This window comes from Sceloporus undulatus, chromosome 8 (assembly GCF_019175285.1).
Source record: "Sceloporus undulatus isolate JIND9_A2432 ecotype Alabama chromosome 8, SceUnd_v1.1, whole genome shotgun sequence".
In the NCBI taxonomy this organism is placed as follows: Eukaryota; Metazoa; Chordata; class Lepidosauria; order Squamata; family Phrynosomatidae; genus Sceloporus; species Sceloporus undulatus.
In genome coordinates, this window is record NC_056529.1 from 38,811,191 (window position 1) to 38,838,713 (window position 27,523).

General features: G+C 45.0%; 1 protein-coding gene across 1 annotated transcript in view; it reads right to left on the bottom strand.

The window, feature by feature from the left end:
• Positions 1–3,583: 3,583 nt before the first annotated feature.
• Positions 3,584–27,523, bottom strand: part of HS3ST6 (heparan sulfate-glucosamine 3-sulfotransferase 6) — a 43,549-nt gene continuing 19,609 nt past the window's right edge. The window contains exon 2 of the mRNA XM_042438688.1: positions 3,584–4,569. Within this exon, the coding sequence (XP_042294622.1) occupies positions 3,951–4,569 (619 nt within the window). The 3' untranslated portion in view covers positions 3,584–3,950. The remainder of the gene's footprint in view (positions 4,570–27,523) is intronic.

A 27,523-nucleotide genomic window follows, 5' to 3' on the forward strand; every position in this document is an offset into this window, starting at 1 on the left:
GTCCCAGGTTCTCCTGCCTCCTCCCTCTTTCCCACATTGCCCTCTGATGACTCCAGTTGCTGCAAACTGAAAGTGAAGAAATGGTTTGCAATGAATTCACTCAGGTTAGTAGTGCTGGTGGTAGTGGAGAGGATGGGTCATTCTTTCCCTTCCCAGTGGGCAGTCGCTGGGAGCGTGCGTGTGTCTCCCTCTGAATACCAGCAGGCAAAAGCAAACCGCCGCAGCATGTCCTCGATTGCCTGTTCTTCCTCATCCATAACTTTTGCCACCTTGGCCATGCTTGCCCACGCATGCCCTGCCTTTCGTCTGTGAAATGTTGGAAGGTATGATGCCACCCTGATAAAAATGCTCTCCTTCTAAAAGGGTGGTCTATGACCGAATGGCTCGTTGGGTTTTTCTGCAATGGAGAGGTTGCCTACCATTCAAACCCCGCAATGCTTCAGATGTGACATGCTCCATTTTGCGCCTCCCTAGATCTCCCAGCAGTCGCTGGGAGCGTGCGTGTGTCTCCCTCTGAATGCCAGCAGGAATTCCTATGGAAAGCACTAGCCATTTTCCTTTCCCCAGTGACCATCTTCCCCCGACACTTGCCTTCCCCTCCCTTCCATGGGCTTGTTTTTATTGTCTCCACCTAATGAAGTAGAGGCTTCACCTGGTCAGCCCTGCAAGTGGCACCTCTTCAATGCCATGAATGCAAAAAGACTTGACCCTCGGAGCTGTGGGGCAGCAATTAGTTGAAGCAGGGGGCTCATGTAACACTCCAGAAGTCTTAATCCGGGCGGCCGGCCTCCGAGGCCAAGCCTTGGCCAAGGAAAGAAAAAAAAAAAACCATTGAGAAGCCTTAATGAGTTTGCAAGCCAAAGCTCCCTTTTCAATGCCTTTTTGGGGGTCGCTTCAGCTGGTTGAAAAGCCCCACTCTATATGGCATTGTGTCCCCTTTGGAGGGCCAGGCTTTTCTTTGGAGGAAAAAGGGGTGGAGAGAAAGGGGAAGACCTTCTCTATACCAATGCCTCCCCCCACTATATTTTGTGTTTCACAAAGCAGAGACACAAACCAGCTTTCAGAGCTGAGAGCCCCGGAGTCGCTTTGCATATCAATGGCACCAGGCCTGTGAATGAAGGTAGTCAGCTGAAAAAGAGGATCGCCATCGGAACTTCCCGGCATTCAGGGACTCTTGGGAATCTTCTAAAGCCCTCGGCGGAGAATAATTTGGTCGAATGTCACACGGCTGGAAACAAAACCTAAACAAGCAGGGCACAGTCTATCATGTGGGGGAAAGCCGGCCAAAGTGACAACAGGGTTCTCCCCCTCTTCGCACTCGATTCCCTAGCTTGGCGCCGGCACCTAACCCTGTCTCCTGGTGGCCCATTTGGTAGGCTGCTTCCATCGGGGATGGGGGTCCTCAACAAAGAGGCCAATCCTTCTGCCCCCCAACTATTCTGATCCCCTGGTTTTGTTGGGATGGACAATATAGGACACTGGTTTTGTAGAGATGGACAATGTTGGACAGTGGTTTTGTAGCGATGGACAACGTTGGACATTGGTTTTGTAGGGATGGATAATGTAGAACATTAGTTTTGTAGGGATGGACAATATAGGATGCTGGTTTTGGAGGGATGGACAAAGTTGGACATTGGTTTTATAGGGATGGACAATGTAGGGACTGATACTGAGTCAAACCTGTAATTTCTCCAACCCATTCTAGCAGTCCAGAGTTCTCCAAGGGTTGCTGGTGCACACAAAAGGGCTGGTAGTTCCCAAACTTTGGTCATCCAAAATTTTAGGCTTCAGCTTCCAGAATTCCTGACTGTTGGGAAAGCTGGTTGGGGCTTCTGGGGCTAGAAATCCAAAACACGTAGAGAACCAAAATTTGGGGATCACTGGTGGAGCCTTTCCCCTTTGAAGAAAGTCTTGGGGCCTTCAAAAAAGGAGCCATGCGAGGCCCTGTCCTTCCTTCCCAGACAGAGTGACCAGATGTCGTAACAGCAAAAGAGGAGACGAGACAGCAAAATGTAGGGCATTCAAGAAAAATGTAGGACATTCCAAAATAAAAGCTAAAAACGCTCATATAAATATAAATCCATGCTTCTTAGTCATGCTCCAAGTGGAGGACATTTTTATTTCAGCATACGCTTTCATGGATATCGATCCACTTCTTCAGTGGAGACCAAGGTTTGATTATCACTTGGTGTAGTGGTCTGAGCGTTGAACTATGACCAGGGTTCGATTCCTTGCATGGCCACAGAAACCCATTGGGTGACGTTGGGCAAGTCACACTCTCTCAGCCTCAGGGGAAGCCAATGAAAAAACCCCTCTGAACAAATCTTGCCAAGTAAACCCCATGATGGGTTCGCCTTCAGGTTGGCACGAGTTGGAAACGACTTGAAGGCACACAACAACAACAATTAATTTTTAACTGTGTTTTTAGCTGCATTTAGTCTGAAACCGGGAACAAGGTGGGACATAAATATATCACGCCAACAACACCCAGAGCACATTGACCACCCTACGGATGTCAAAAACACTGATGGAGAGGAGCTGAACCTAAATTCCCATCCGTTCCCATCTGTGAACAGCTTCCTCTCACCACTGATCTCAGAAGGCAACAATTCCAGCAACACAAAAGCATTGCACAGTGCATGTGCATGTGAGAGTGCACACAAATCATTCAAGCCTCCCTTTTAGGACAGGAAACCAGGCGAGCTGGAGAGGCTTGAGTCAGACATCCATTTGATCCATGTCATTGCGCTCTTTGTTTTTTCAGTAAACAGATTAACAAGCCATCTGAAGAGGCCCCTGAATGGATCCGGGCTTCAGAGGCGGCTTAAGAGCCCTTGAGCATCACCTGAACAAAATTACTGCCCCATGAAGAGGCCGCGGAAACAAAGAGTTGATAAGCCTCTTGTTACAGGAACTTCAACAAGCACAACCTCTCCGGGTTTCCCTCAAGGGAATGATTTGTCCCCCTCCGTTTTATCAGATACGGCAAAGTATTGTGTTTCCATTTTCCTCCTAGATACATCCCTCCCGACCCAAGATCTTGCATGCCGGAGATGGGAAAGTGCCCGACTTTTAAAAAGAGAAACAATTGTAAACATTTGGAGGAGGTTCAGAGGAGCTTTTTATTAGCTGCTAGAAGGTCTCGCAGAAACTCAGGAAGAACCCATAAATACATATGTGTATATATATACTGTATATATATGGATTTGCATTAGCAAATACATATGTGTATATATATAGATAGATAGATTTGCATTTAGTCACTGTTCTGTGTTTAAGTCATGCCCACCTTCTTTCTGAGTCTCATTGCTGCTGGGTCACAGAGAATGGGACCATGCAGAGCCTAGGAAAGTTACTTTTTTTGCACTACAATTGCTATCATGAGCACTGGCTATGCTGGCTGGGCACTTTTTTTTGCAATCTAAGAAAGATAACTTTCCCAGGCTCTTGGTATTTGCAGAGGAACATACTGAATTGCTTCCATCACCACCACCACCATCATCATCATCACCATCATCATCTCTCTCTCTCTTTCCCCCTCTAACACATTCATACATAAGACACTCACACTCAAAAACTTTGATGCCCAATCAATATTAGCCAGGTTTATTTGGAAGAAAATTCGTTGCACCAGAGCTCCCCATAGTTACTCTCCTTTTGCTGTCACTGACTTTAAAAACAACAACAATGGACATATCTTAAATACTTTTCTCTCTCCTCAGCGAAGAGTGCATCTCTCTCTTCCTGGCAAGAGGGGATATAAATTAGAAAGGAGCCGATACATCCCAGATCCAGAAGTCCCCGCCCTGGAATTGCAGGCACTCCAGCTCATACTGGGTCTAGGGGAGCAGGATCTGGCTTGTGGGGCTGCTAAATGGGCCAACGGACTCCCCACACCTCACCTTGGAGCATGGTCAATGTCCCCACTTTTGTGCAAAGACGTCTCTCCGTCAATCCCACCCAAAATCCTGCCCTGTCATTTGATAGAACTTCATGTTGAAAGGTCTGTAGAACTCCTGCAGCCGCCGGATGACTTGTTGGTCAATTTTGGGGTGCGGCCGCCCCTTGGATTTCCCCAAACACCGGGGCCGGCTGCTCCCTTCGGGCTTCTTCAAGCACGGGAAACCCTTGGTCTCGTTGAAGTAGAAGTGTTTGTCTGTCACCACCCGCTCAAGACCCAAGAAGTCTTGGACGCGGCCCATCTCCCCGGCCGGGTCGCTCACCAGCCGCTCCCCGCTGACAAAGAGGAATTTGGACAAGGGGAAATACCGCAGCCAGTTGTCTAAATGCTTGGCGTAAATGCCAATCCTCACGGCACTCCAGGTTGTGTCGATGAGTCCGGTGCTGAGGTTCTTGAAGGCCAATGCCTGGAAGCTGGGGAGGGTGGGCGTCTTGGAAAGGGTCTGTGTGTAGTCTGAAATGGCCCGCGTCACCGGGTTGCGCACCACCACAATCAACTTGGTGTCCCTGGACATGTTGTAGATGCGCCTGGGGGCTTCCTTGGTCACAAAGTAGCTGGGCGTTTTCTCCATGGTAATCTGGCCTTCCAAGGTCCTCGGCATCAGATTTCTGCAGAAACGAAAAGGACGCAGGTCAGAAATTTAAAGTTTAAAACACTTTTCAAATGAAAACAAGACAGCAGCCATGTCATGTGAAAGCCTGGTGGTGTAAAAACGTCTTTATCATGCCCATTTGACGCCACTTTTCTGGAATCCTGGGATTTGATGTTTGGTGGGGAAAGCACTAGAGATTTCTAGCAGAGAATTCTGAGTCCCTCGTGAAACTACAAATCCTAGGATTCCAAAGCCTGGACCTTAAAGTGGTATCAAATAATGCTATAAGTGTACAGTATGGATACACAGAGAGAGAGAGAGAGTTGGCCTCTGTCTTCACACAAGATCCCACAAGATCATGTTTCTTGCATCTGTGGAGGAGCTATAAAACTGTTACCTTGGGTTATCATTAGGAGGAGCGGAGGCAAAACTGTTCTGTGTTTGCCTCTGGCGTGCCATCTAGGGCTCCTTTCCGAGGAAAAAGAACCAACAAACAAAGCCCACATTTATCTCTGCAAGGCAAGACGCCAAGCTGGATGTTCTCGATAAACTTGAAAACAAGCTCTCTGGAGCCCAGCCACATCCTTGAAGTTAATAATACTCATGGGAGCTGCAAAGATAACACTTTGCTGCATAACAGAGAGGTGCATCCGAGCCAAGACTCAAAACCAGGACTCATTTGGAAAGCAGAACGGAAGATTATGACATGCCCTGTCCAAGTCTAAAAGCTTAGGATAGGCAGTTGTTGGCAATATTGATGGCTTTTGCTAATTGACTGTGATTTACAGCACGGCACATTGACAGAAATGAAAGGCATCTCTTGTTTGGTCCATACATGGTTGCCCCCAGTTTGTCCTGTTACTTTTGCTTACCCTCCAACTTTGCAAAGAGCCAGGCCCTTTGACAAATCCAGCCGTGCTTCTGTCCTTTTCCACATGCCAGGGATTAATGTGCCATGTACTTTCTCCCCATCAGATATGGACTTTGGTCATTGGACATTTCCAAGGGGGTGGTCCAGAGTCATGAACTCATCCCAGTGAGACATTCAGGAGAAATGCCAAAACGCTCCAGTTTTGCGTCAATTATTGTAATGACTTTCAGATGTCAGCAATTAGGAAGGAGCTGGGGGTGAATTACATGAAACCCATCAGAAAAAACAGGTTTTCCTGTTTGGGAGTATGGCTCTGTGGTCTCCCCTCCTGGAGGACAGCAAAGGTTGGGAAAGTTACCTTTTTGGATTACAAAAACCATATGCCAACTAACCTTGCCAAGAAAACCCCATTATAGGTTCGCCTTAGGGCCGCTATGAGTTGGAAACAACTTGAAGACACACAATAACAACCACAAGATACAGATTTATAGCTATTACAGATATAGTTCTATAAGTTTGGCCGCTAAAATGGAAATCAGAAGGAAACTGGAGGTTGATGAAAGAAAATGTCATCCCTGGATGCAATTTGGAAGAAGCCTTCAAGGGGTCTCTAGGAAGTTCTGGATGTTTGTCTTTGCTTATGCAAGGCTGCATTTGCATCTACACTGCAGAATTAATGCAGTTTGACACCACTTTAATTGCCAGGGCTTAATGCATTCTGGGATGTGTGGTTTTGTGAAATATTTAGCCTTCTCTGCCGCAGAACTCTGGTGCCACAACAAGCTACAAATCCCAGGACTCCATTAAAGTGGTGTCAAACTGCATTAATTCTGCAGTGAAGCTGCAGCCTCCATTTTACATGTCCACCTTATTTGTTTTCAATAAAATGTTTGCTGAGGTGTCGACTTGTCCTCCTTTTTTGTAGTGTCTATCCTGAGCCTTTCCCTGTTATTTCTACCCGTTACCAAATTTTCACTAAAAGTAGCCCAGGAAGACACCTACTCCTGTAAGAAAGGCACCAAGCTGGGGTTTTTTTTGGGGGGGGGGGTCAATAAATTAAATTTGAAGGCTTGAAAACAAGGTATTCCTTAAGAAATTACCTTTCCAAGCTTTGGAGAAGTCTAGTAGACCAAGCACTTTTAAAATTATTATTATACAGGAAGGCTTTGGATTACCGATCGGTTCCTGCCAAAATGGCTTCGAACTCAAAATGTTGTACTGTTATTTTTATTTTACCGATGTGATTTAAACATGGCTTTGAACTCGGTTTTTTGTTTTTACTATTACAGCTTCCTTAAGTGGGCTTTGATAAAATCACTCCTTGGCTGCAGTACAACATCCGCTTCGCTTGGAATAAATATCTGCAAGTTGCGCTACGCAACTCCTAGGCAAGAGAGCAATGTTGTGTAATTCACATCAATGACTGGATGCTGTTGTGTAATCCAGATACAGCTAGCTGACAGAAGAATATCTCTGTTGGCAAATACTCCACCCTGCATACATAGTGTGTCTTATGCATGCATATGTCACTCACAAACGCCCATCCTTTGTGTGTTTCTTTGAACCCAAGTTGCCTTGAGTCCCAGTTTCAGGAGAGAAGGAGAACTCAATCAATCAATCAATCAATCAATCAATCAATCACTAGAGTGAATAATCTCAGAGGAACGCAGCACTGCTCTTCAAAAGAGTAACAAACAAAAGCAGCCAAAGCTTTATTTTGTCACTCAACCCATGAAGGTCTCCTCCAACTGCACTTTCTTGTTGATGTTCTTGTTGTGTGCCTTCACGTTGTTTCGGATTTACAGCAACCCTAAGACAAACCTTTCATGATGTTTTCTGGGCAAGATTTGTTCAGAGGAGGTTTGCCATTGCCTTCCCCCGAAGCTGAGAGAGTGTGACTTTGTTCAGCCAAAAGTCACTCAGTGGGTTTCATGGCTGAATGAGGAATCGAACCCTGGTCTCCAAATTCACAGCCCAACGCTCAAACCATGATGCCATGCTGGCTCCTTACAATACAGGTCCCTTATCCAGAATCCCAAAATCCAAAATACTCCAAAATCCAAAACTTTTTGAGTTAAAGTGCAGGTACTCAAAACCACAAAATGTTTTGGATTTTGGAATTCCGGATAAGGGATACTCAACTGGTACTCCCATTTTCTAGCAAACCATAATGCTGAAAAGGAATCACATATTTCTAGTTGTCTGCAGAGTGGTCCCCATTAATTTTTTTAGTCCATTCAGGAAACTGAAGACGTCTACATGAAACCCTACTACTAGTCCTTTACCAAGCCTCACTCCATTGGAATTCCCATCTGGGTAGGGTTGCCGTTTGTCCCAGAAAACCCAGAAAATCCCAGACTGAAGGGGCTAAAAATACCCATCCTGGATGGCAATGATTATTGTTTTGACTTTGTATAATCAGAATGCAATTTAATAATAAGCTTAATGATAATAATTTGCATCATATACAAATTACATGCCTGGATTTGAAGGACCGGAATGTGGCAACCCTACATCGGGGTCATAAAACACTCTGCCAGTCATTCAGTGCAAATGTTTTCAAAATATATATCCCAGCGCATGAGGTTAAATACAGAGATGTTCGCTTGCATTGGAGCGCATCCAGCCTCCCCTCTCAGCAAATGAACCTCTCCAGTCATCACTTCATTGTGGTGCCCATAAATATTTACTGAGCGTCGAAGGACTTTCGTTCTCTGTTTAACAAGGTGTGATGGTAAGTGTTGCTGTTCAAGATCAGGCATTTTTCACGGCCACAGAGCACCTTGTCTTCATGACGGATGGAGAAATCACGCTCAGCGTTAACTGTTTAATCAATTCTTGCTACTAAAAAGACCGGCAAAGGTCAGTCTAGATACTGCAGATAGCACAAAGTGTTATGAAACTAAGGTGAGTTATAACTCTGCATATTCCTTATTCGACCCTTTCTTCTGAGATCCGGTAGGCAGAGTTTGCAGAAAGCCTGGAGGCGTTGCTTTTTTTGGTGGGTGGGTGGCTAAAACTTGCCTTGACTGCATTGAATTGCATTGACTAACTCCATTGACTGACTGGCAAGGGTTGGGGCAAGAGTTTGATCTGGTGCCAATCCATCTCATTATGTTGGTCTGTACAGTGCGCAAACCTCTTTGATGTTCAAAGCCTGGAGATGGGCATGTCGTAGATGGAGACACTGTGTGGCATTCTAGCCAGGCAGTGATGCCCTTTCCCAGCCAAACCTCTGGCAGCTTCCCAGTTGCAATCTTTGCACAGTTGCCCAATGGCAGAAGAAGTAAAGGATTGCATCAACAAAATGGCCCACCTAGACCGACCCATTGACTCCATACAGGAGCAGCCAGAAAGAAATAACACCACAAAAGAAGACTTGTTTGTCTTCATCATTTGGCAAAGTGGCCTACATGGGGTAGATTTGATAAGTTTTTGGAGGCTTCGACTGGGATGAAAAATGGCACCCATGCCCACCTATGTAACAATGGTTTGTTGTCGTTGTTGTGTGCCTTCGAGTAGTTTCTGACTTACGGCGACCATATCACGGGGGTTTCTTGGCAAGTTGTTACTCGAAAGTGCGACTTGTCCGAGGTCATCCAGTGAGTTTACAGGAGGAGGCAGGATTCGAACCTTGGATTCCGGAATCGTAGTACGATGTTGAAACCATTACACTAAACTGGCTCTCTTATGGAACAGTGGTACAATGGAAATAATAATAATAATAATAATAATAATAATAATAATAATAATAATAATAATGATAATACCATAGAACAGTGGTAAAATTGTGTCATTGTTGTTGTTAGAGCTCACTGTATTTCATTGGTTCTGTCCTAGAGAGCTACTGTGCGCTGACTTATTGAAGAATTTATGGCCTTTCCAAATGCCTTCCTGTGTTTCTTGCTGCTTCCTTTTTCCTTTTTAAGTACAGAAAAATAATTCTTTCCGTGTGTTCCTAACCTTTTACGCGTCTTGCTCAGCAAATACAAGCTTAGGGACTAAATCAATCATTCCGCTTAACTTGCAATAAAATGTTCATTATGGGGGGGGGGCAGGGGCTGAGTTGTGATGCCATTTGAGATACTAGAAAGGACCGCATTAAATCCTGCAGCCGATCTGAAAAACACACAGCAGCAATCATTCCAGTCCGAAATGTAGGAATTTAAAATGCTGCCCAGCATTCTTTCCCCAAACCAATAATAAAACGCCTTACGTCAGATTTATTTTATATACCATCACTTCCTCATTTTAGATAAACTTGGGATGGAAAGCCTTAAGACGCAGTTAGAAGGCAGAAGCATTTTCTGGGAAATTGTCTCTTTCTCTCTTTCCTTGTTTGTGTGTTGTTGTTGTTTTGTTTCTTCCAGCTGTTTCTTACTTATGGCAACCCTAAGGTAAACCTATCACAGGGTTTTCTGGGGCTGAGAGTGTGTTTCCATGGGTTTCCATGGCTGAGCAGGAATAGAACTCTCGTCTCCAGAGTCATAGGGGCTCATTGCGCATAAGGGGTAGCATGCAGCTGCCCCTTTCCTAGCTGGATCGGGGCTGCAGCAACCTGTCTCCGTGGCTGCAATTTGGCCTCTGGAGAGTGCAAAAAGGAGCCACAAAAAGCAGCTCTTTTTTGCACCCTCCAAGGGGCACCATAGCTGTGGCGGCGCTGCTTTATGATGGCCCTTCAGTGCTGCATTATGTTGATGCAGTGCTGGAGGTGCATCATGATGGTGCATGCTGTGTGGACCGGCAGACGCCAAAATGGCGCCATGGGGGTAGAGTTAGGGCACCCAGTGTGAGGATGCTGGAGCTTTCTGCCAGTCTGTATAGGGCCATAGTCCAACACTCAAATCACTACACCATGCCGGCTCTGTCATATACATACACACACACATACACAGTGGAACCTCACCTTACGTGAGGGATCCATTCCAGACCCCCTTGCATAAGGCAAATTCCACCTATGTTTGAGCCCTATTCAAGTGAATGGGGCTCGTGCGCACGGCGGTGCAGTGGCGCGCACGTGCCACGGGTGTTCACCCCATTCATCTGAATGGGACGCACTTTTCCTTGCACCCCGCACGGCTTGAGCCCATACACTCAAAGCCGCGTATAATGCGGGCGCACTGTATATATATTTGAATGCCCACTTAGTCATGAAACTCACTGGGAGACCCTGGGCAAAGCACACTCTCTCAGCCTCAGAGGATAGCAACCGCAAATCTTCTCTGAAGAAACTTGCCAAGAAAACCCAATGATAGGTTCAGCATAAATTGGAAACGACTTGAAGGCACACAGTGACAATAACTACGTAACGGACATAAAATATTGGCATTTTTTTTTTTTTTTTGCAAAATCCAAAATCTGAAAAATTAATGTGATTCTCAAAAATGTGCAGAAATCCTCATAATCTCTCGCCCAGCGTGGAACATAGAAACCTTTGAAATTATTTGCTTTCGCTTCCGGAAAGGAAACCAGTGACGTTTCACATCCTGCATCCTCTCTTTGCAAGACCAAACCAAGGCAATGCCTCAATTTCCCCATCCACTCTTCCGGTGACTCCTCAAATAATTCCACTTTTGCCACATTTTCATTCTCTCTGATCCCTCTGTCATAAAATGACTGCTGTTCATCAATGATAACCCCCTTCTAGCTTGAGTTTGGGGAATGGGGGAGAGAGTGCCAAGCCAGAGAGATACCCATTAGAAACCACTTTAAGCGAACGCACTGGAAACTTTAATTAAATTTGCCATTAATTAGTATTGACCTTAAGAGAATGTCTTTCGAATGCTAAGCGTTGCCTGCAGGTAGGAGTGAGAAGAATCGTAATAATGGAGCAAAGTTAGATTTCTGCGGAGTTACATTTCAAGACAAAAAAGAGAGATCGCCTGAGAGGAAAGAAGAGTCTTTTTTGTGCGTGCAGATTGAGCCAAAGAATGCAAAGACCTATGAAACATTAAAGTTCTTGGGCATCTGATGACCAGCGGAAATGACTTTTCAAACAGCATAAATAAACAAACGTGGAGATATACAGTTGTACCTGATCCTAATATATTATTTGCATGGGCTACATGAAAGTTTTGCTCCTTTTCTTTGAATTAAACCATCTGTTAACTCCTAGTTGGCTTATAATTTTATTTTATTTTAATGTAGCGCTTTTGTATGTTTTTAAGTGTATGGTACTTTTAACACTGTGAGCTGCTTTGGGTCCCAGTTTCGGGAAAAGCTCAGGATACAAATACAGTATAATAATCATCATCATTATCCTACTGATGGGAATACTGCAAACCCCTCTTGCAGATGTTTCTCTACTGCAAGTATAGTTCTACATGCACACTGTAGAAACAATGTGGTTTGACACTACTTTAACTGCTGTGGCTCCATTCTGCAGAACCATAGGATTTGTAGTTTGGTGAGGCACCAGCACAGTTGGGTAGGGAAGTCTCAAGACCTTGCAAAACTTGAAATCCCAGGATTCTGCAGGATGGAGCTACAGCACTTAAAGCGGTGGCAAACTGGATTGCTTCTACAATGTGGATTAACCCTAGAAAACAGTCCCCATGCAGTTGGCCATTCATACCCTAATGGTACTGAGGTCTGATTAAAACCATTTTCCCCATAAGTTGGGCACCATGGTTTGGACACAAAGCAATGCCCAATGTCTACCTAATGCAACAGGGCTGGAGGAGCTGGAATCGAGATGGGAAGGAGCTTAATTTATTGGTAGCTTTTGTGGGTTTTTCGGTCTCTGTGGCCATGTTCTAGAAGAGTTTATTCCTGACGTTTCACCAGCATCTGTGGCTTTGGCATCTTCAGCCACAGCTGCTGGCAAAATGTCAGGAATCAACTCTTCTAGAACATGGCCACAGAGACCGAAAAACCCATAAAAAAACTATGAATGCCGGCCACAACAGCCTTCGACTTCACTAATTTATTCGCTTAAGAGATATCAGTGGACTGGATTTTGGAGAGGCTTAGAGGTCCAGGTTCATTACGAGGCGGGATCGATTTCCCATCAGGCGCCCTCATTACGGCCAACGTGGTGCAAGGTCTGTTCATAATGACCTCTAATGGCTCTCCAGGAGCAGACGCAATTACAGAAGACAAACAGGCCTCCTTTGCCTCCGCTCTCCTCCCAAATCTACCCACTGAGATGAAATGATGTAATCTACCCAGACAAGGCAATGGCAAGCCTCCTCTGGATAAACCTTACCAAAGAAACCCCATGAAAGGGTCGCCTTAGGGTAGCCATAAGTCGGAAACGACTTGAAGGCACAACCACAACTGCTACAACCGTGGAGTGGTTCAAGCAACAAAAACTCTCCCCCTTTGATTTTTTTACTGGTGCTTCTCTCTCAGCCGCTTGACCCGATGTGTGCTAGGCTTTCCCCTCCCGACTTGCTTCAAAGCAGCTTGGATAATGCAAGGCCCTGGGGGTCTCTCAAGTCTTAAGCCCCTTGTCTGGCCCTTTGGTTATTCCGCCAACGATTCCAACCTGCAAAAGAGGCCAGCAGGTTTCCAATCAAACTTGGCTTGGCAGCTAATTGCTTTTAAGAGCCCAAGTTCCATACTTACTAATGGAGGCCAACGGGAGGCTATGATACCCCCTTTCCTCCCAGGACAAAAGTCAGCCCCCCACTTCTCCCGATTCTGAGAAGTGACAATTAGTGACAAGGGGAATCATTTATTAATACCCCCTCGCCCACCCCTCTGCCAACCCCATCCTCTGCCCTTTATACCTAATTAGGGTTTGTTACAAGGAGGCAGGAACACCCCCGAGGCCAGCGGATGTAGCTTTGCCACACCTCCCATTTCCAGACTGGAAGTAGAAAAGACAAGCTGAACAGCAGTATGGTCGACTGTCCACATTTCTGGCTTTGACATATGCGGATTTGATTAGTCACATGTTTGATCAATATGTTTTCCCTAGGAATCTCTAGATCCTCCAGTGGAACTCTATGGCCAGTGTCCAGAGGTCCAGAGGTTGCACTGAAGGACCTAGAAATTCCTAGAGGGAACACCTCTGTAGGTATCTGCAAGTCCTCTGGTGCAATTCTATGGTCAACCTCTGGCAGATGGTGACCACAGAGTTGTGTTGGAGGACATAGAGATTCTTCAAAGGTACACTTCTCGAGGCATTTGCAGGTCCTCTCATGCAATTCTATGCTCAACTTCTGGAAGATGTGGATGAAACTTGAATGGGAGACCACCAAGGAATCCCAGGTGCTGGAGGCAATGTTTCAGAGGAAGGAACTGGCAAAACCACCTCTGAGGATTCCTAGCCCTAAGACAACCCTCTGAAATTCTGTGGGGTCACCTCAAGTTGATAGGCAACAAATCTATGCACACAAGTAATTTGGAACAGTGCAGAATATTTTCCATTATCAGGTTAAATCTGAACTTAATTTAACAGAAAAACCCCCACAACAAAACAGAGTCAGACGAAAAGCTATTAAACAGTGCTAAGTGTTAGCATAATTCCTAGCCTTATGCTTAGCTAATAGTTAATTAAGGTGGGCATGCTAATGGGCATGTGTGGGTGGGAAATGCTTAAATGAGCATTAATGGCTTTAGAGAGTGGTGGTTGCTGGATACGGGAACCAGGAACACTCCCCACCTGCTTGGGAATAGAAAGGCCCAGACGCCACTAAACTAGTGAAGGAAGACCGAATATGAGTTCCTCTGGTTCTACATGCTCAAAATATAATAGAAAAGTTAGATGTTTCTCAGATATTGCTCAACACAGTTCCATGCATCTCCAGTTCAGAATTCTAAGTACCTTCCCCTAAACTGCAAATCCCAGGATAACACAGGATGGGATCAGTGGCATCATGTGCCTTCCAACTTATGGTGACCCTAAGGAAAACCTACCATGGGGATTTCCTGGCATGTTTCTTCTGAGGCTGAGAGACAGGGACTTGTCTAAGATCATCCAGGGGGTTTCCAAAGCCGAGCTAGGAATCGAACCCTGGTCTCCAGAGTCATAGTCCAGTGCTCAAACCACTACACCATGCTGGCTCTCTGTGGGCTAAAGAGTAAAGATACAAAACTGAGCACTAATGGTAGAATCTGTCCAGGAAAGTGGCCAAATGGATAAGGCCAGCTCAGTTCCCAAAGAAAGAAACCCTCGACTGGTAGAGCCAGAGCTAAGTAACAAAGTCTTTGAGTCTAAATGCAGTAACACAAGAGGTATTTCCAAAACAGTTGTCAAGATGTCCAAGGTCCAGGAGTATCAGATAGGAAGGTCGATAAGGCAGTCCAAGGCCAAGGGTTCCAGATAACCAATATGGGTCAACAATCCAAGAAGCAAGGGTTCAGGAGCCAGAGTCTTTTCTCAAGAAGGTCAGACGATCACTAGTAACTAAACACACATACTCCAGCTGCCTAAATAGGCAGGCAGCAGGCATTCAGGTGTGACTGGTTAGCAGCTTGTTTCTGATAAAGCCTCCGCAACCTTTAAAGGCCCGCCTTTTCAGCTTGACGCTCCCTGAAGGCAGCCACATGTCCCTGATCCTCTTCCACAGGCAGACTTGGCTGCTGAACCTCTGGAGAGGCCCCAGACTCTGCTAGGACCTGCCTCAGGCTCCCCAATTGCAGGCTCAGGTCCCAGAGGCCCTGGCTCATCCTCTGTGTCCTCCAAGTCATCCGCCAGGCTGAGCATGACAGAATCATCCAAACCATAGTATTTCCCATCAGCTGGACAGTGAAGAAAGTGGATAGGAAGGAACTCAATTTATTTGAGATGTGGTGATGGAGAAGAATGCTGAGGATATATATCATGGACGGCCAAAAAGAAAAACAAATAGGTCTTTGAACAGTTCAAGCCTGAACAATCCCTGGAAGCCAAGATGATGAAACTGAGGTTATTGTATTTTGGCCACATCATGAGAAGAGAAGGCTCACTAGAAAAGACAATGATGCTAGGAAAGATGGAGGAAAGTAGAAAGAGAGGAAGACCGCATGCTAGATGGATGGACTCTATTAAGAAGGTCATGGGTACGAATTTGCAAGACCTGAGCAGCGCACTAGAGGACAGGGGGTCTTGGAGATGTCTCAACCACAGGGTCGCCATGAGTCGGGGACGACTGGAAGAAAGTTAACAACAAACGCATGTATGGGTGTGCATGTATAGGACATCTGTCTGGGGACCTCCAAAGGAGCAGAGTTTTGCCTGAGCCGCTTCACCGCTAATTGAAGTGAATGAAGTTAAAACAGTTGGAACAGCAGCAGCGGCAGCACACACAAGTCAATGATCGCCCAAGAGGTCATAACCTGGAAGCGGCTAATCACAACTGCAAACGCTCCGGGAACAGGAGCTGGGGTCGCAAGCTGGAAAAGTGGCTGGGTTTTTTGCAGGGAGCAGGGAGGGATTTTGTTTCCTCTTGAAGCTATTTGCTTTAGAGATCTGGAAGGATTTGGAGAAGGGGAACGCTCCAGCCACTGGCTCAAAGCCAACATGATTTCAAGCCAGAGTTGCTTCTGGATGAAAAACGCTCGATTTGGCAACTTTGCTATTAATTTACAATAAAAAGAGGCTGCAGTTTTGGAATGGCTGATGCAACAGGCGCATGGGTGCATAGGTGCTTGGGCGAATTGAAGGGGCCACCCAACATCATGAAGCAAGGAAGATGAGCCTGTCTGACAACTAGGGCTTGTGGAAATGCTTCATTCAAAACTGCAAATCTGCACACAATTTCTAGGAACCAATCCCCATCAGATTTTGCTTAAAAATCCAACTCTTCCAGAGGTTTCTTTGTGCTAAGCCATGTTGCTAATGGAGAAAAATCCCTCACCAAATTCATCCACACAAAATCTTCCATAAGGAGTCTAATTCTTTGGGGGGGAAAAAAACCAGGGAGGGGGGACAATTAACACCATCCAATCGAACTTATTGATTTGCTTTGGCTTTCCAAATGCCACAGGGCCGCTAGCTAAAGCTTCTGTACAATTCTCTTTTTAATCTCCGAACGTGCAAAAGAGAAGAGTGCCAAAGTGCAGCACAATTCACACTCACAGCTTCCAGAATGGCCAATACGTCGATAAGAAGCTCCTGGGGGAGGAATTAGAACAGTTTTCTTCTGAAGGCCCCAAACTCAGATTCGAAGCCATGAGATCATTACCCCCCAAAGGCCATTTGGGGGATTATATCCAGAAATTGACCTATATCTCCAGCTGGAGAGAAAAGATGGCAGAAGGCTCCTTAGCAGCAGAACGAGGTCCATGCAGTTTGGACTGATTTATGTTAACGGAAAGGGAATTGTACTTTTTTTGCACTGCTTTCTATTATTTTTAACTCAACGCTTTCAATTGTTTATTGTTGATAGTTTAATTCTGCGTTAACTTTGATCCTTTGCATGGTTTTACCTGTATTAGCAGGAACATCTTTACGATAAGAACTGTTTGACAATGGAATAGGTTGCCTTGGCAGAGGGAATGGACTCCCTTTCTTTGGAGGTCTTTAAACAGAAGTCGGTTGGACATTTTTCAGGAGTGCTCAAATTGTGAATTTTTGCATGTTTAGGCATTAGATTAGATGGCCTTTATGGCCCTTGCAATGAAAAGAGTCAATGATTCTACATTCGACTCATTTTAATTTGCAAGATGCATGAGTTCATAGAACAGTGCAGAAGGCATCAACCCATTGAAAAAAGTGAATTATTGCTTCGGATGTTTCCAGGGACTCAAGGAGACTCAAGCTATATATCTATGGCTATGGTGTAATCTTTGCATTCACACTTGCCCAAGCAGATTTCCACAAGTATAACCGTTACACAAGCGCCAGTGTGGCACAGTGGTTTGAGTGGAGGAAAGGCTCCTCCGGGACTCGAGGGAGGTTCTGGGCCCCCCATTAATAGGAATAGTAAAATAAATATTTGACAAAAATAGTGGGAGAAACATCTGTTCAGAGGGCACTCGGAGGTGGTCAGCCTCGCTTAAGAAAAGAGAGCAGAGGTCTCTCCATTTCTACCGCTAACAAAAGCATAGCAACAGGAGGTCTCCAGAATTAACTCTTTGTCAGCAGGAGCCCCAAGACATCAGCTGTTGGTCGAGGGATGATTAATGTTTATTATTCAAGAGACAGGGGTCTGGGAGGATTTCTCGCAAGCAAACCTCTCCCTCTTCGCTTGTCCATAACACGCCCCAAATGAGGAGAGGGAATGATGACGATGCCCAGGGATTAAATTAATAGGAGCATCACTTCATTTGGCACAAAGTGAGAGACCTGTTCCTTGCTTTGCAAAAAGGCCAAGAAGGAGGGAAGTGTCCAAAGTTTGCCCAGACTCCAAACACAAGGCTTAAAAAAAAAGAACTGAAAATATAATTGAATTTGATTGCAAACACTGGATATTTTTTTTTAAAAAAAAAATCTGTTCCACCGACATAATTTTAGTGCTATTATTCCACTTTCACTGCATCCTGGGGAATCCTAGTATTTGTAGTTTGGTTTGTGGTTTGAGCATTGGACTATGATTCTGCAAATCCCAGGTCCTCCATGTAAACCCATTGGGTGACCTTTGGCAAGTCACACTCTCTCAGCCTGAAGATAGCACTGAAGAAACTGGCCAAGAAAACCCCATGGTAGGTTCACTTTAGGGTCACCATGTGTCGGAAATGACTTCAAGGCATGCAATCACAACAACAAGGCACTACTATAGCTCTATGGTTGAGAATACTAAATCGTAATCACCAAACTATAGACCCCAGGATTGCCATTGTCACTTCTCATCCTCAACTGAAAGGGTTCTTGAGCCATTGAAGGATCCTGCTAAGAAAAAATGGCCAGCTGCTGCAAGATTTGTGGCTTTTCATGAAAATTTCATTCACATCAAAACTTACTTTCATTAAACCTCTGTTTTTTGCCCAAAACCAACATCTGTGCGCAGAAAACAGTGCACTTGGGACAAAGCCACTTGTTCTTTTGCATTAAAGAGTTGGTCGTGAGCAAAGCAAAAGGGTTTCTATTGTGCAAACAAAATTTTTCATAGAAAAGAGCACTGAGCTGCCATGCGAAAATAAAAATTGAAAATGTACATTGATGTTCTTTTGAGTGCAAGAACAAAATAAACCAAGATTTAGATCTCTAATGCACACATATGAGCGACATGGAGTGAGAGGCTAGGATTTACGCTGGTTAAATGTTTTTAAAAATCACAATTTTCGCAAGAAGCCACAGATTCTTTTCAACTACAAAGACATCCCTTTCAAAGCAGGTTGATCACCCACGGCTCACTGTCATCCCTTCATGCCGGGCCTTTTAATAAAAGACAATAATGACCCTCTTTTAATAATGACCCTCTTCCTAAGCTTTCCTTAAGAAATTTGGAGAGATGGAGAACTTTAGGGAAGGGGTGGGGAAGGCAGAAGCAAAAAGGAATAAGAGCGCTGCAAACTCATCCACGCCGCAGCATGAACTATGTCTGGAAAAGCAGCAATTAGAGACCCTTTTATTGATATCCACTCCCTGGAGTCCCTTTGATTCACAAGTCCGGGTTGGCGCTGCATGGTGGAGGGTTGGAGTAAAGGAGGAACGGAAAAAAAGGGGGGGACAGCCTGGTGACAGGTGTCATGCCTGTGACCTGGGTCAATCGAGGGCTGTGATCGCCCCGTGACCCTTTCCATCAATGGCTATGAAGAGCGGCCTCCAAGCAGCTTGTAGATGAGAGAGCAGTGGAGAGGAGATGATGTATTCGAGAATGAAAGGGTCAGTTCCCCCTTTTTAAAGACTTGGCCGCGGTCAGCCTCTGTTGCACACCATTAAAAAAAAAACAGGTCCCTTTCCGCCATTTCGGATGGGTCATGGGCCCTTTGCGCAAAGGAAAACGATAGCCACCAAACTGCCGTGTGCTGGTCCCCCATTGCCTCCAAGGCAGTTTTACTGGGGAGCAAAGTCTGCCAAACTCACTGTCTGTCCCATCTGCATCCATAGTTATAGATCCCACTGTAAACATTTCAAACATTTACATAAATGCCAAGTGTATATGTTTTCTTCAGTGCCAGATTGCTCATCAGGAACGTTGCTGACCTCTGGACTGACACTGCATTGTTTCCTAAAGTGCTGTCTTCACTTCATTAGGCCTCCGTTCCCGAACCTCAAACTGGACAAGTTTTCCCTTCCGAACCCAAGGTCCACCACTGCTCACTTTCTCATGGAGTTGGAGCCAACATGACAAAAAAGTGTCAGACGAAATGCAGTGGCTCCAGTCCAATCGGGATAATTAATTGAGCTGCCGGGATAATTTGTTGCATGCAAATTTAACTGTCAACATGGATGACTTCCGCTGCTGCCAGCCATGGGAAAACTGCCTTGCGCCCTTGCGCTCCCTCACTTCCCAGAGCATGACTAATTAAAGGAACTATTTGGGAGGGTTGCCATTTATTATGCCTCCCACTCATCCTTTTGAAAATGCCAAATACTTTAGCATGAGTATCCAGTGGCCTGGGTCTGAATTTGCAAGTAAGAAGGTAAGTTGCACCCTTCCCCTTCCTAGAATTGGAGAGATGGTGGAAGAGAGAGAATCTGTCAGTCTTCCTCTGGCAGGGCTTATGACAAAGTTCCCAAAGCAATCAGGCAAACAGTGTACATTAGGACTCAAAAAACACCCAAGAGCTATCTGTCAGCCCCTTGCGAAAGCAAGGCTTTTGACTGCAACCGATACGCTAGGGACCGGCAAAAGCAACATCTGTTCCATTGCATGCAACCACGTGGAGGAAATCAAAGCTTTTGTGCTGCATGGGTTGTTTAAGGAATTTTAAACAGGGGGCAGGTCAGCTAGTAAAGGCCACAACCCACCTGGGAGGTGATCTTCAGCTGGGGACACTAATTCAAAGCCGCTTGCCAGAATATGAGCCATCTCTGATGCTCTGAACCTATGTTGAAAGACCCCCTTTGGACACACAGAGGAGAACATCTTTGCTATTCCTGGGAATGACTTTGTTGCTATTATTACATGCGTTCAAGTCAACTTCCACTTATGGTGATCCCATCCTAGGCTCTTCTTGGTAAGATGGACAAGGCTTGATTTCTCTACTTGGCATCATTATGGTCCATCCGGAGACCATCAAACATGCCAGATCATCAAACCCGCCTTGTGTGGTTTTGGACTCTCATTCCCAGGGCTGGGTTCTGGACTTGTAGAACCACTCAACTACCTAGAACACACCTGATCCCATTTCATTTTGGAAGCTGAGCCAGGTTGGGCCTGGTTAGTCCTGGATGAGAGACCACCGGGATGGACCACCAAAGATCTCCAGGGCTAGGAAAGCGTCCTGCCGGAAACCCTGGAGAGCTAATTGTATAGAGCTAGACTGATCACAGAAGGTCTAATTCATTAGAAGGCAACATCCCCTATGGCAGATCTAGGGGAAGTTCCTTCTTTGGACTACCATAAACCCTATGGAGATACAACTGGAGCATCTCCATGGGTGTGGAGAGCTCCATGGTGTGACAGTGGTTCTGCCCAACCAGGCTGCGCCTTGATTGGCTCTCCCAAACAGGAAAGGGCATAAGTATTTCCTGTGTAGTCCAGAACATGGCTTGACAGCAGCTGCCACCTTTCTTATGGGCTTGGCTTGGCTTCTGGTCCTGTAGCTCAAGACTCTTGGCTCAGCTCTGAATCAACCTAAGCTATTTGAGGCTGATTTGTCAAAACAACTCCCCCCAGCGCCAGCATTCCTGGTTATTAATTCACTTTCATAACTGAGTTTACTAACAGTTTAACCTTTTCTCTGCTACCCGCATTCTGCTCCTTAAGCAATCTGGAAAATTCATTAGTTTACGCCCAAGAGCTGGAGACAGGAATATATAACCTGGGGTTGCATGAGTGGAGCAGAAGAGTTTGGTGGAGTTTGGCCCGAGCGTATTGGGCAGGACTTAAAAAAGAGTAAGACAAGACACAAATGCAGAAGGCTGGAGAGAGAAAATAGGAACTTTCACAGAACTTGGCATAGCCCACAACATTATCAGGAATACAAGGCAGCTCTTGAGTTTTTATTCCAACCAGTTTTAACACATGCTGAGCAAAGAAGCTTTACTCACAATTGATAAAATGACTCGACTCTACATAAGAAGAGCTGGCATGGAGTAGTGGTTTGAGCATTGGACTATGACTCTGGAGAGCAGGATTCAAATTCTCATTGGGTTATGGAAACCCATTGGGAGACCTTGGGCAAGACACACTCTCTCAGCCTCTGAGGAAGGCAAAGGCAAATCCCTTCTGAACAAATCTTGCCAAGAAAACCCCGTGACAGGATTGCCTTCGGGTTGCCGTAAGTCAGAAAAGGCACACAACAACAAACAACAACAACTCTACATAGGTGTATAACTAATCACCAGCGTCTCCAATGCCATGCCAAAACAACTGTTGTGCTTTCCTCATTGCACAATGACACAAGAAGCAAGCACAATGATGGGTACACTGTCAATTGTGCGGTGCCAAGCAGAAAGGCAATACAGAGCAAAGACATTGTAACTATGGGAGAGTCGATTTGCACCCTGTGAGCAAAGCTTTGCACTACAACTAATCATGGAGAGAGGTTTTCATTTGGAACAAAATAAAATTCATTGCATTTCTAGGAACTCCACCAGTGTATTAAAGAAAATTAAAAGATCCCAGAGTGGATGAATGTACAGTATACGAAAATGGTGATCTAAGTAACTCCAGGAAGCCAGGGTTTGTTTGTTTTCCTCGGACTGATGTCTCCTGCTCCCTGGAGAGATAAATGGGTGACTTTCCCCTCCGCAGCCCCTCCAGAACATCGTTCCCTTTCCTAAATTTATCAGCAGCAAAATGTTTCCATCTGTTTGGCTTGCTCTGTCTGCCTGTCTGGCAGAAGGGAAAAGCGCGCACAAACAGGCGCACACACCAAGGAAATTATAGTTGGTGATTTCAGGATGCCGTTTGTGGTTTTGCCCCTGCTTTGGGTTATAGTTTCTGGGATGGGCTCAGGAGAGCCAGGCCAGGAGCAACATACCTCCAGACGGAGTGCTGAGCCAAGGGAAAGCGGCAGGGAAGTCCTCGCTTTGGCCCCTTCCATTGGTGCAATGGCAGGAGCCAAAATAAGGATTTGAAATTAGAGCAGATCTCTCCAAAAAAAGAAAGAATGAGCACACATTTTTGTGGCGTGGGCATCCATGCCCAGCGACTGGAAACACCAGACTGGCATGGCAAGAAGTCTGTACAAGACCACACAAAGTTTTTAAATTCATGGCACTCCTTTTGGGACATTTCACATGCTGTCATTCACAGGCGAATGAAAGACCTGCAACCCAGAGATCTGGACACATCATCAAAAAATAGCTTCTTTACCAATTACTAGTCAAGTCTTCCTTACCCAAAATCCGAAATATTTAAAAATGCAAAATCGTGCTGAGAGAGCAGCACTTTTGCTTTCTGGCGGTTCAGCGTACACAAACTTGGTTTTATGTACAAAAACAATTTAATGTATTGTGCAAAAAGGTGCCGTTAGGCTATGTGCATTGGGTGTATACAAAACATAAATGAATTTCATGTTTAGACTTGGGTCTCATCTCCAAGGTATTTCATAATGTATATGCTAAGATTCCTCCAAACCCTGTAAAATCTAAAATCCGTAACACATCTGCTCCCAAGCATTTAGGATAAGGAAGACTCAACCTGTGCTCATTCCCATTTCTCATTACGATGTTTGAAAACTAAATTGTAGCTGTTATTCACTGCGACTTTAACCAATAACTTGTGTTATTGGTCAGTCTATTGCTCTCCATCACTTTTTGAGACAGAGGCAACACACCTTAGGACTCATAAGAGAATGACAGACAGACAGACAGACAGACAGACAGACAGACAGACGGACAGACAGACAATCCTGTTGAAATGGCCCTAAACATGCCCACGTTAAGTGGAGAACCACAGAGAGAACTGTGAAAATGGAAGAATAATTCCATCCCAACTCACACCTTAGTTTGGGAAGGTGCAAAGTGAGTTGCTTTGTGTCCAAATGCCAAGTAAACAAACTCCCCTTTGTCCCTAGGGATAAAAATAAGTGTTTTATAATAGCAGATTTAGATGTGGATTCCTGCATTTGGCACCACAGTATTGGAATAGATGATTCTTGGAGTCCGTTCCAAGTCTATGATTTTATGGTTCTGTTTCTGAACCATCCCTTTTGGACTGTGTTCAGTTCTTCTTCTTCAAAAGAGAGCTGCATGGAAATATCCAGTCGTGTGTGTGTGTGTGTGTGTGTGTGTGTGTGTGTGTATGTACATATCTGTTGCTCCCCAAGGCAGCAACAACCACAACACACCCACAGACTTGCGAGTCGGCCTGCAGGCAGCAGATGTGTCACGAGGCTGGGTTGGAATGGACTGCTGTCTTTGCCTGGCTGGCAGCTGGGCATGTCTGGGGTCTGCCTAGGGAGACATCCCTTGTAAATAAAAAGCAACAGTGTGTCCAACAGAGTCTGGGGTTTTGCCAGGGCTAATGGCCCACATGCCTTCACCATGCCAGGAAACAACCCAGTCCATTGGGGCAACTACTCCACTCCAGGTTTTATCATTGACGTTAAAAGTGCTATCTTTATGCCCCATTGATTTAGAGGATAAGAAACAGCAGCTTGGGGTGCATTTAAATTCTAGAAATAATACAGTTTCACAAGACTTTAATGCCATCCTATGGAATCCTGGGATTCATGGTTCTCGAAGGTGTTTAGCCTTCTCTGCCAAAGAGCGCTAGTGCCTCACCAAAGTACAAATCCCAGAATTTTTTTAGGATGGAGCCATTGCAGTTAAAGAGGTGCCAAATGGCATTATTTCTACAATGCAGATGCGCCCTTTGGACTAAAAATCCAGAAAGAATTCACCATGTTGACAGTTGTCATCACAGCAAACATTTAATTTGGGACTCCCTTGAGTATCGGGAAGGGTACTTTCTTTGGACTACAGCCACCAGAATCCCCCCGTACAGTTAATATGGGGCATGTCAGCTGAAGGCATCTCAGATGCCTCTATCCCCAAAGAGTAACTATTCCAAGGTCCAAGGTTTATGCCAGGTATGAAAATCTTCCTAGCCTCCCTGCCTTGTGCCCTACCCAGCGTGCTTTTTATTTTATCTTATATTATTATTTATTTTTAACTTTTAAAAACCCAGGATCTGGGGCAATCCTGAACTGACAACCTTCTCCTTCTCCAAAGATGGATATCTGCCCACCTAGCAGTCCCCTCCTGACCCCAAAAGGCTTGGCTGCCACAGACAGTTTCGAGGAAAATGGCCATTAAGAAGACATTAGACCTTCAGGCTCTGGAGCCAAGAGTTCGAAATCCTACCATTTCCCCTTGGCTTTGCCAATCGGCACGGCCGAAGGAAATGAGTTCAAGCAGGCCTGAACCGTTTTACAGGGAGGAAAGAAGAAAGAAAGGAAGAAAAATAAAAGGATAGGCCCTGTCAGGCCCTGGGAACAGCTTGTCTGGGCAGCGGGTTCCAGAAAAAATATGAAACCATCCTTTTTCCTTCCCTCTCGGACTTAATAGAAAGCAGTTCAAACCCAGTTGAGCAATCGAAGGGCATTGCAAAGTGATTGCAAAGTAACTGCAAAGGCTTTCTGAGAAAGCTTCCTATACATTTGACCTTGTGACTTGTTGGCAGTTCATATTAGAGCGAGTTTTGCTTTCCTCCTAACTAGAACGGATGTGTTGAATCACTTTGCCCTCCGACACCCCACAGATTAAAACTGGGCGACAAGGAGCCAAGCAACATCACAATGCGGGCAAAACGGCGAAAGTTATTAATGAGGAAGAGCATGCAAGTTAGGAGATGCTGCAGCAGTTTGCTTTTGCCTGAGCCAACTGGGAAGGCTTCTGTCTTTACTGAATTAATGGCATGCAAGCTACTTTTGCATTTTGAAGTTAGCTTGCAGCAACTGAAGTAAGCTGAGGACAAAGAAGGAGGAAGAGGGAGAAACAGATGTTTCTAAATGCCCCCGAAAAAGTGATAGGACAGAGGATTAATTGTCAAATTTAGGAATTATTTGCAAAATTAGGATAGTTGGAGTGTACAAAACCAATGGGAATTTACCTACATGTCGATACACCGCTCAACTGATTGAATGGGTTTCTAGCACCAACCAGTGATATTTCTCCTTCACTGTTATGAAACCACACGCCTCTCTGCGCAGGAGAGGAAAAATGCTATTTATACCACAAAAGGAGTTACACAACCAAGCTATCCTAGTTATACTTTAGTGATTCCAAAACACTAGCTTTCCAAGTGATTTGGGCTTTGGCTCCCAGAATCCCAGACCATTGGCCAAGATGGCTGAGGCTTCTGGGAGCTGAAGTCCAAAACACCTGGACGACCAGAGTTTGGGAATTGTTGCTTTCAATGTTGGCGGAAGAACTCATTACTGGTAACTAGTTATTTGCAACTGGTTGCAAGCCCTGATGAAAGGAGAATCTTCCAATCGACGCACTTGTGTGGCCTTTCGGTTGCTCCAAACGACTGATCTCTTCCCACCTGCGGCTTTGCAGAGGTCCCCCGCATTTCTCAAGACGCTCCAAGAGACACTCATCTTTTCCCTCTTCCCTTCCGGGTTTCTGCTTTTATAGCTAGTCAGGATTTTCTTTTACAAACAAAAAGACTGTTTTAAAAGGTTTCTAGGGGAAAAAACAGCCCTAGCCACAACGTTCATCTCTCTCTGTCAGCCTTGACAGCTTCATCAAGCGGCCATCGAAAGTATTCCCTTCCATTCCCTCTTCGCCATCGGATATTTCGGGGTCAGCAGGACTTATTATACACTGGAATCATTTTCACTCTCTTTGCAAGATTATTTTATCCCTGCTGTAAACCTAGAAAATGTTATCCCAGAGCGAAGGAGGGCGGAAGAAAGGCAAGAAACATAACCCACATCTCTCCTTTCTCCTCAGAGAATGGGAGCAGATGGGCGGAAACTGTCCAGAGCAAAAGAAATTAATCAGAAACAGCTCCTGAAAATGTCTCAGTGGAAAGGGTTTGCGTTTGTTACCCACAAAAACACCGAAAAATGCCCCCAGTTCCCCAGAAACTCATCTCCTTGAATGAAGATGTATGGAGAAGATGGTCAAGTTTTGAATAGCAATTACGTGTCCAGGCCAAACCTTGCACAATATATATCCATCCATCCATCCATCCATCCAAAGGACACAGCATTTGGGAAGGAAGGAAGGAGGGCCGACAAAATTCCCATTGGCATTGGCGTCAATGAGAAATAATACGGCATTAATCCAAATGCAAAGTCGACAAAACACACTCCTTTTCACTTTCAGGAAGTTCCCGAAGTTAAAAAGGAACGGGTTTTGACGCCAATGTTGTCTGAAAAAACTACCCACTTTTCTGTTAACCCCAAACATCATGTGAAAATCAACCCACTTTTGTAGGGTTTTTTCCACTTTAAATCAAGTTTCTGTGTAGGATCTATCTCAAGCAATAAGCTCCTTAACCATGTTAGTCTGGAATATCAATATGCAAAAGGGATCTTGTAGTATCTTTTGAGACTGAGTGAAAGATGTTGTAGTTTAAGCTTTCATAATCTTAGTCTGCTTCCATAGGTGCATGGAGCGAATGTCTCCGAATGCACCTAAGGAAGTAGACCAAGCCTATGAAATCTTGTGCTAGCAACAACGCCTTTCACCCCAAATGCATCTGAGGAAGTAGATTGAAGTCTACAAAAGCTCATGCTGCCAACTTCTTTCTTTGAGTTAGTCTCAAAGGAGCTACAAGATCTCTCTGCATACGGATTCTACAGACTAACATGGCTATAACTTTGAATTCTTTCACTCCATTAGTTTCAAAGGCGTTACCAGATCCCTTTGCACATTGGAATCATAGTACTAGAATTGTGTTGTGTCAAAAAGGGCTTTTTGACATCAATAAGGAGTCTCCCTAGATTTTCATTTTGACCCTAAAAGTTGAGGGCAGTAAACATCATTTGCACAAAACTTTCCTTTTGCACAGAACAGTGTGCAAAACTGAGCTTCCTGAGCAAAATATTATTTTTTCTGCAAACAAATGTCGGCAAAAAAGGTCCTGATCATGGGAAAATTTTCACAGCAGCTGAGCAGTTTTCTCAATGAGTTGCCTTGACATGTTGCGCTATC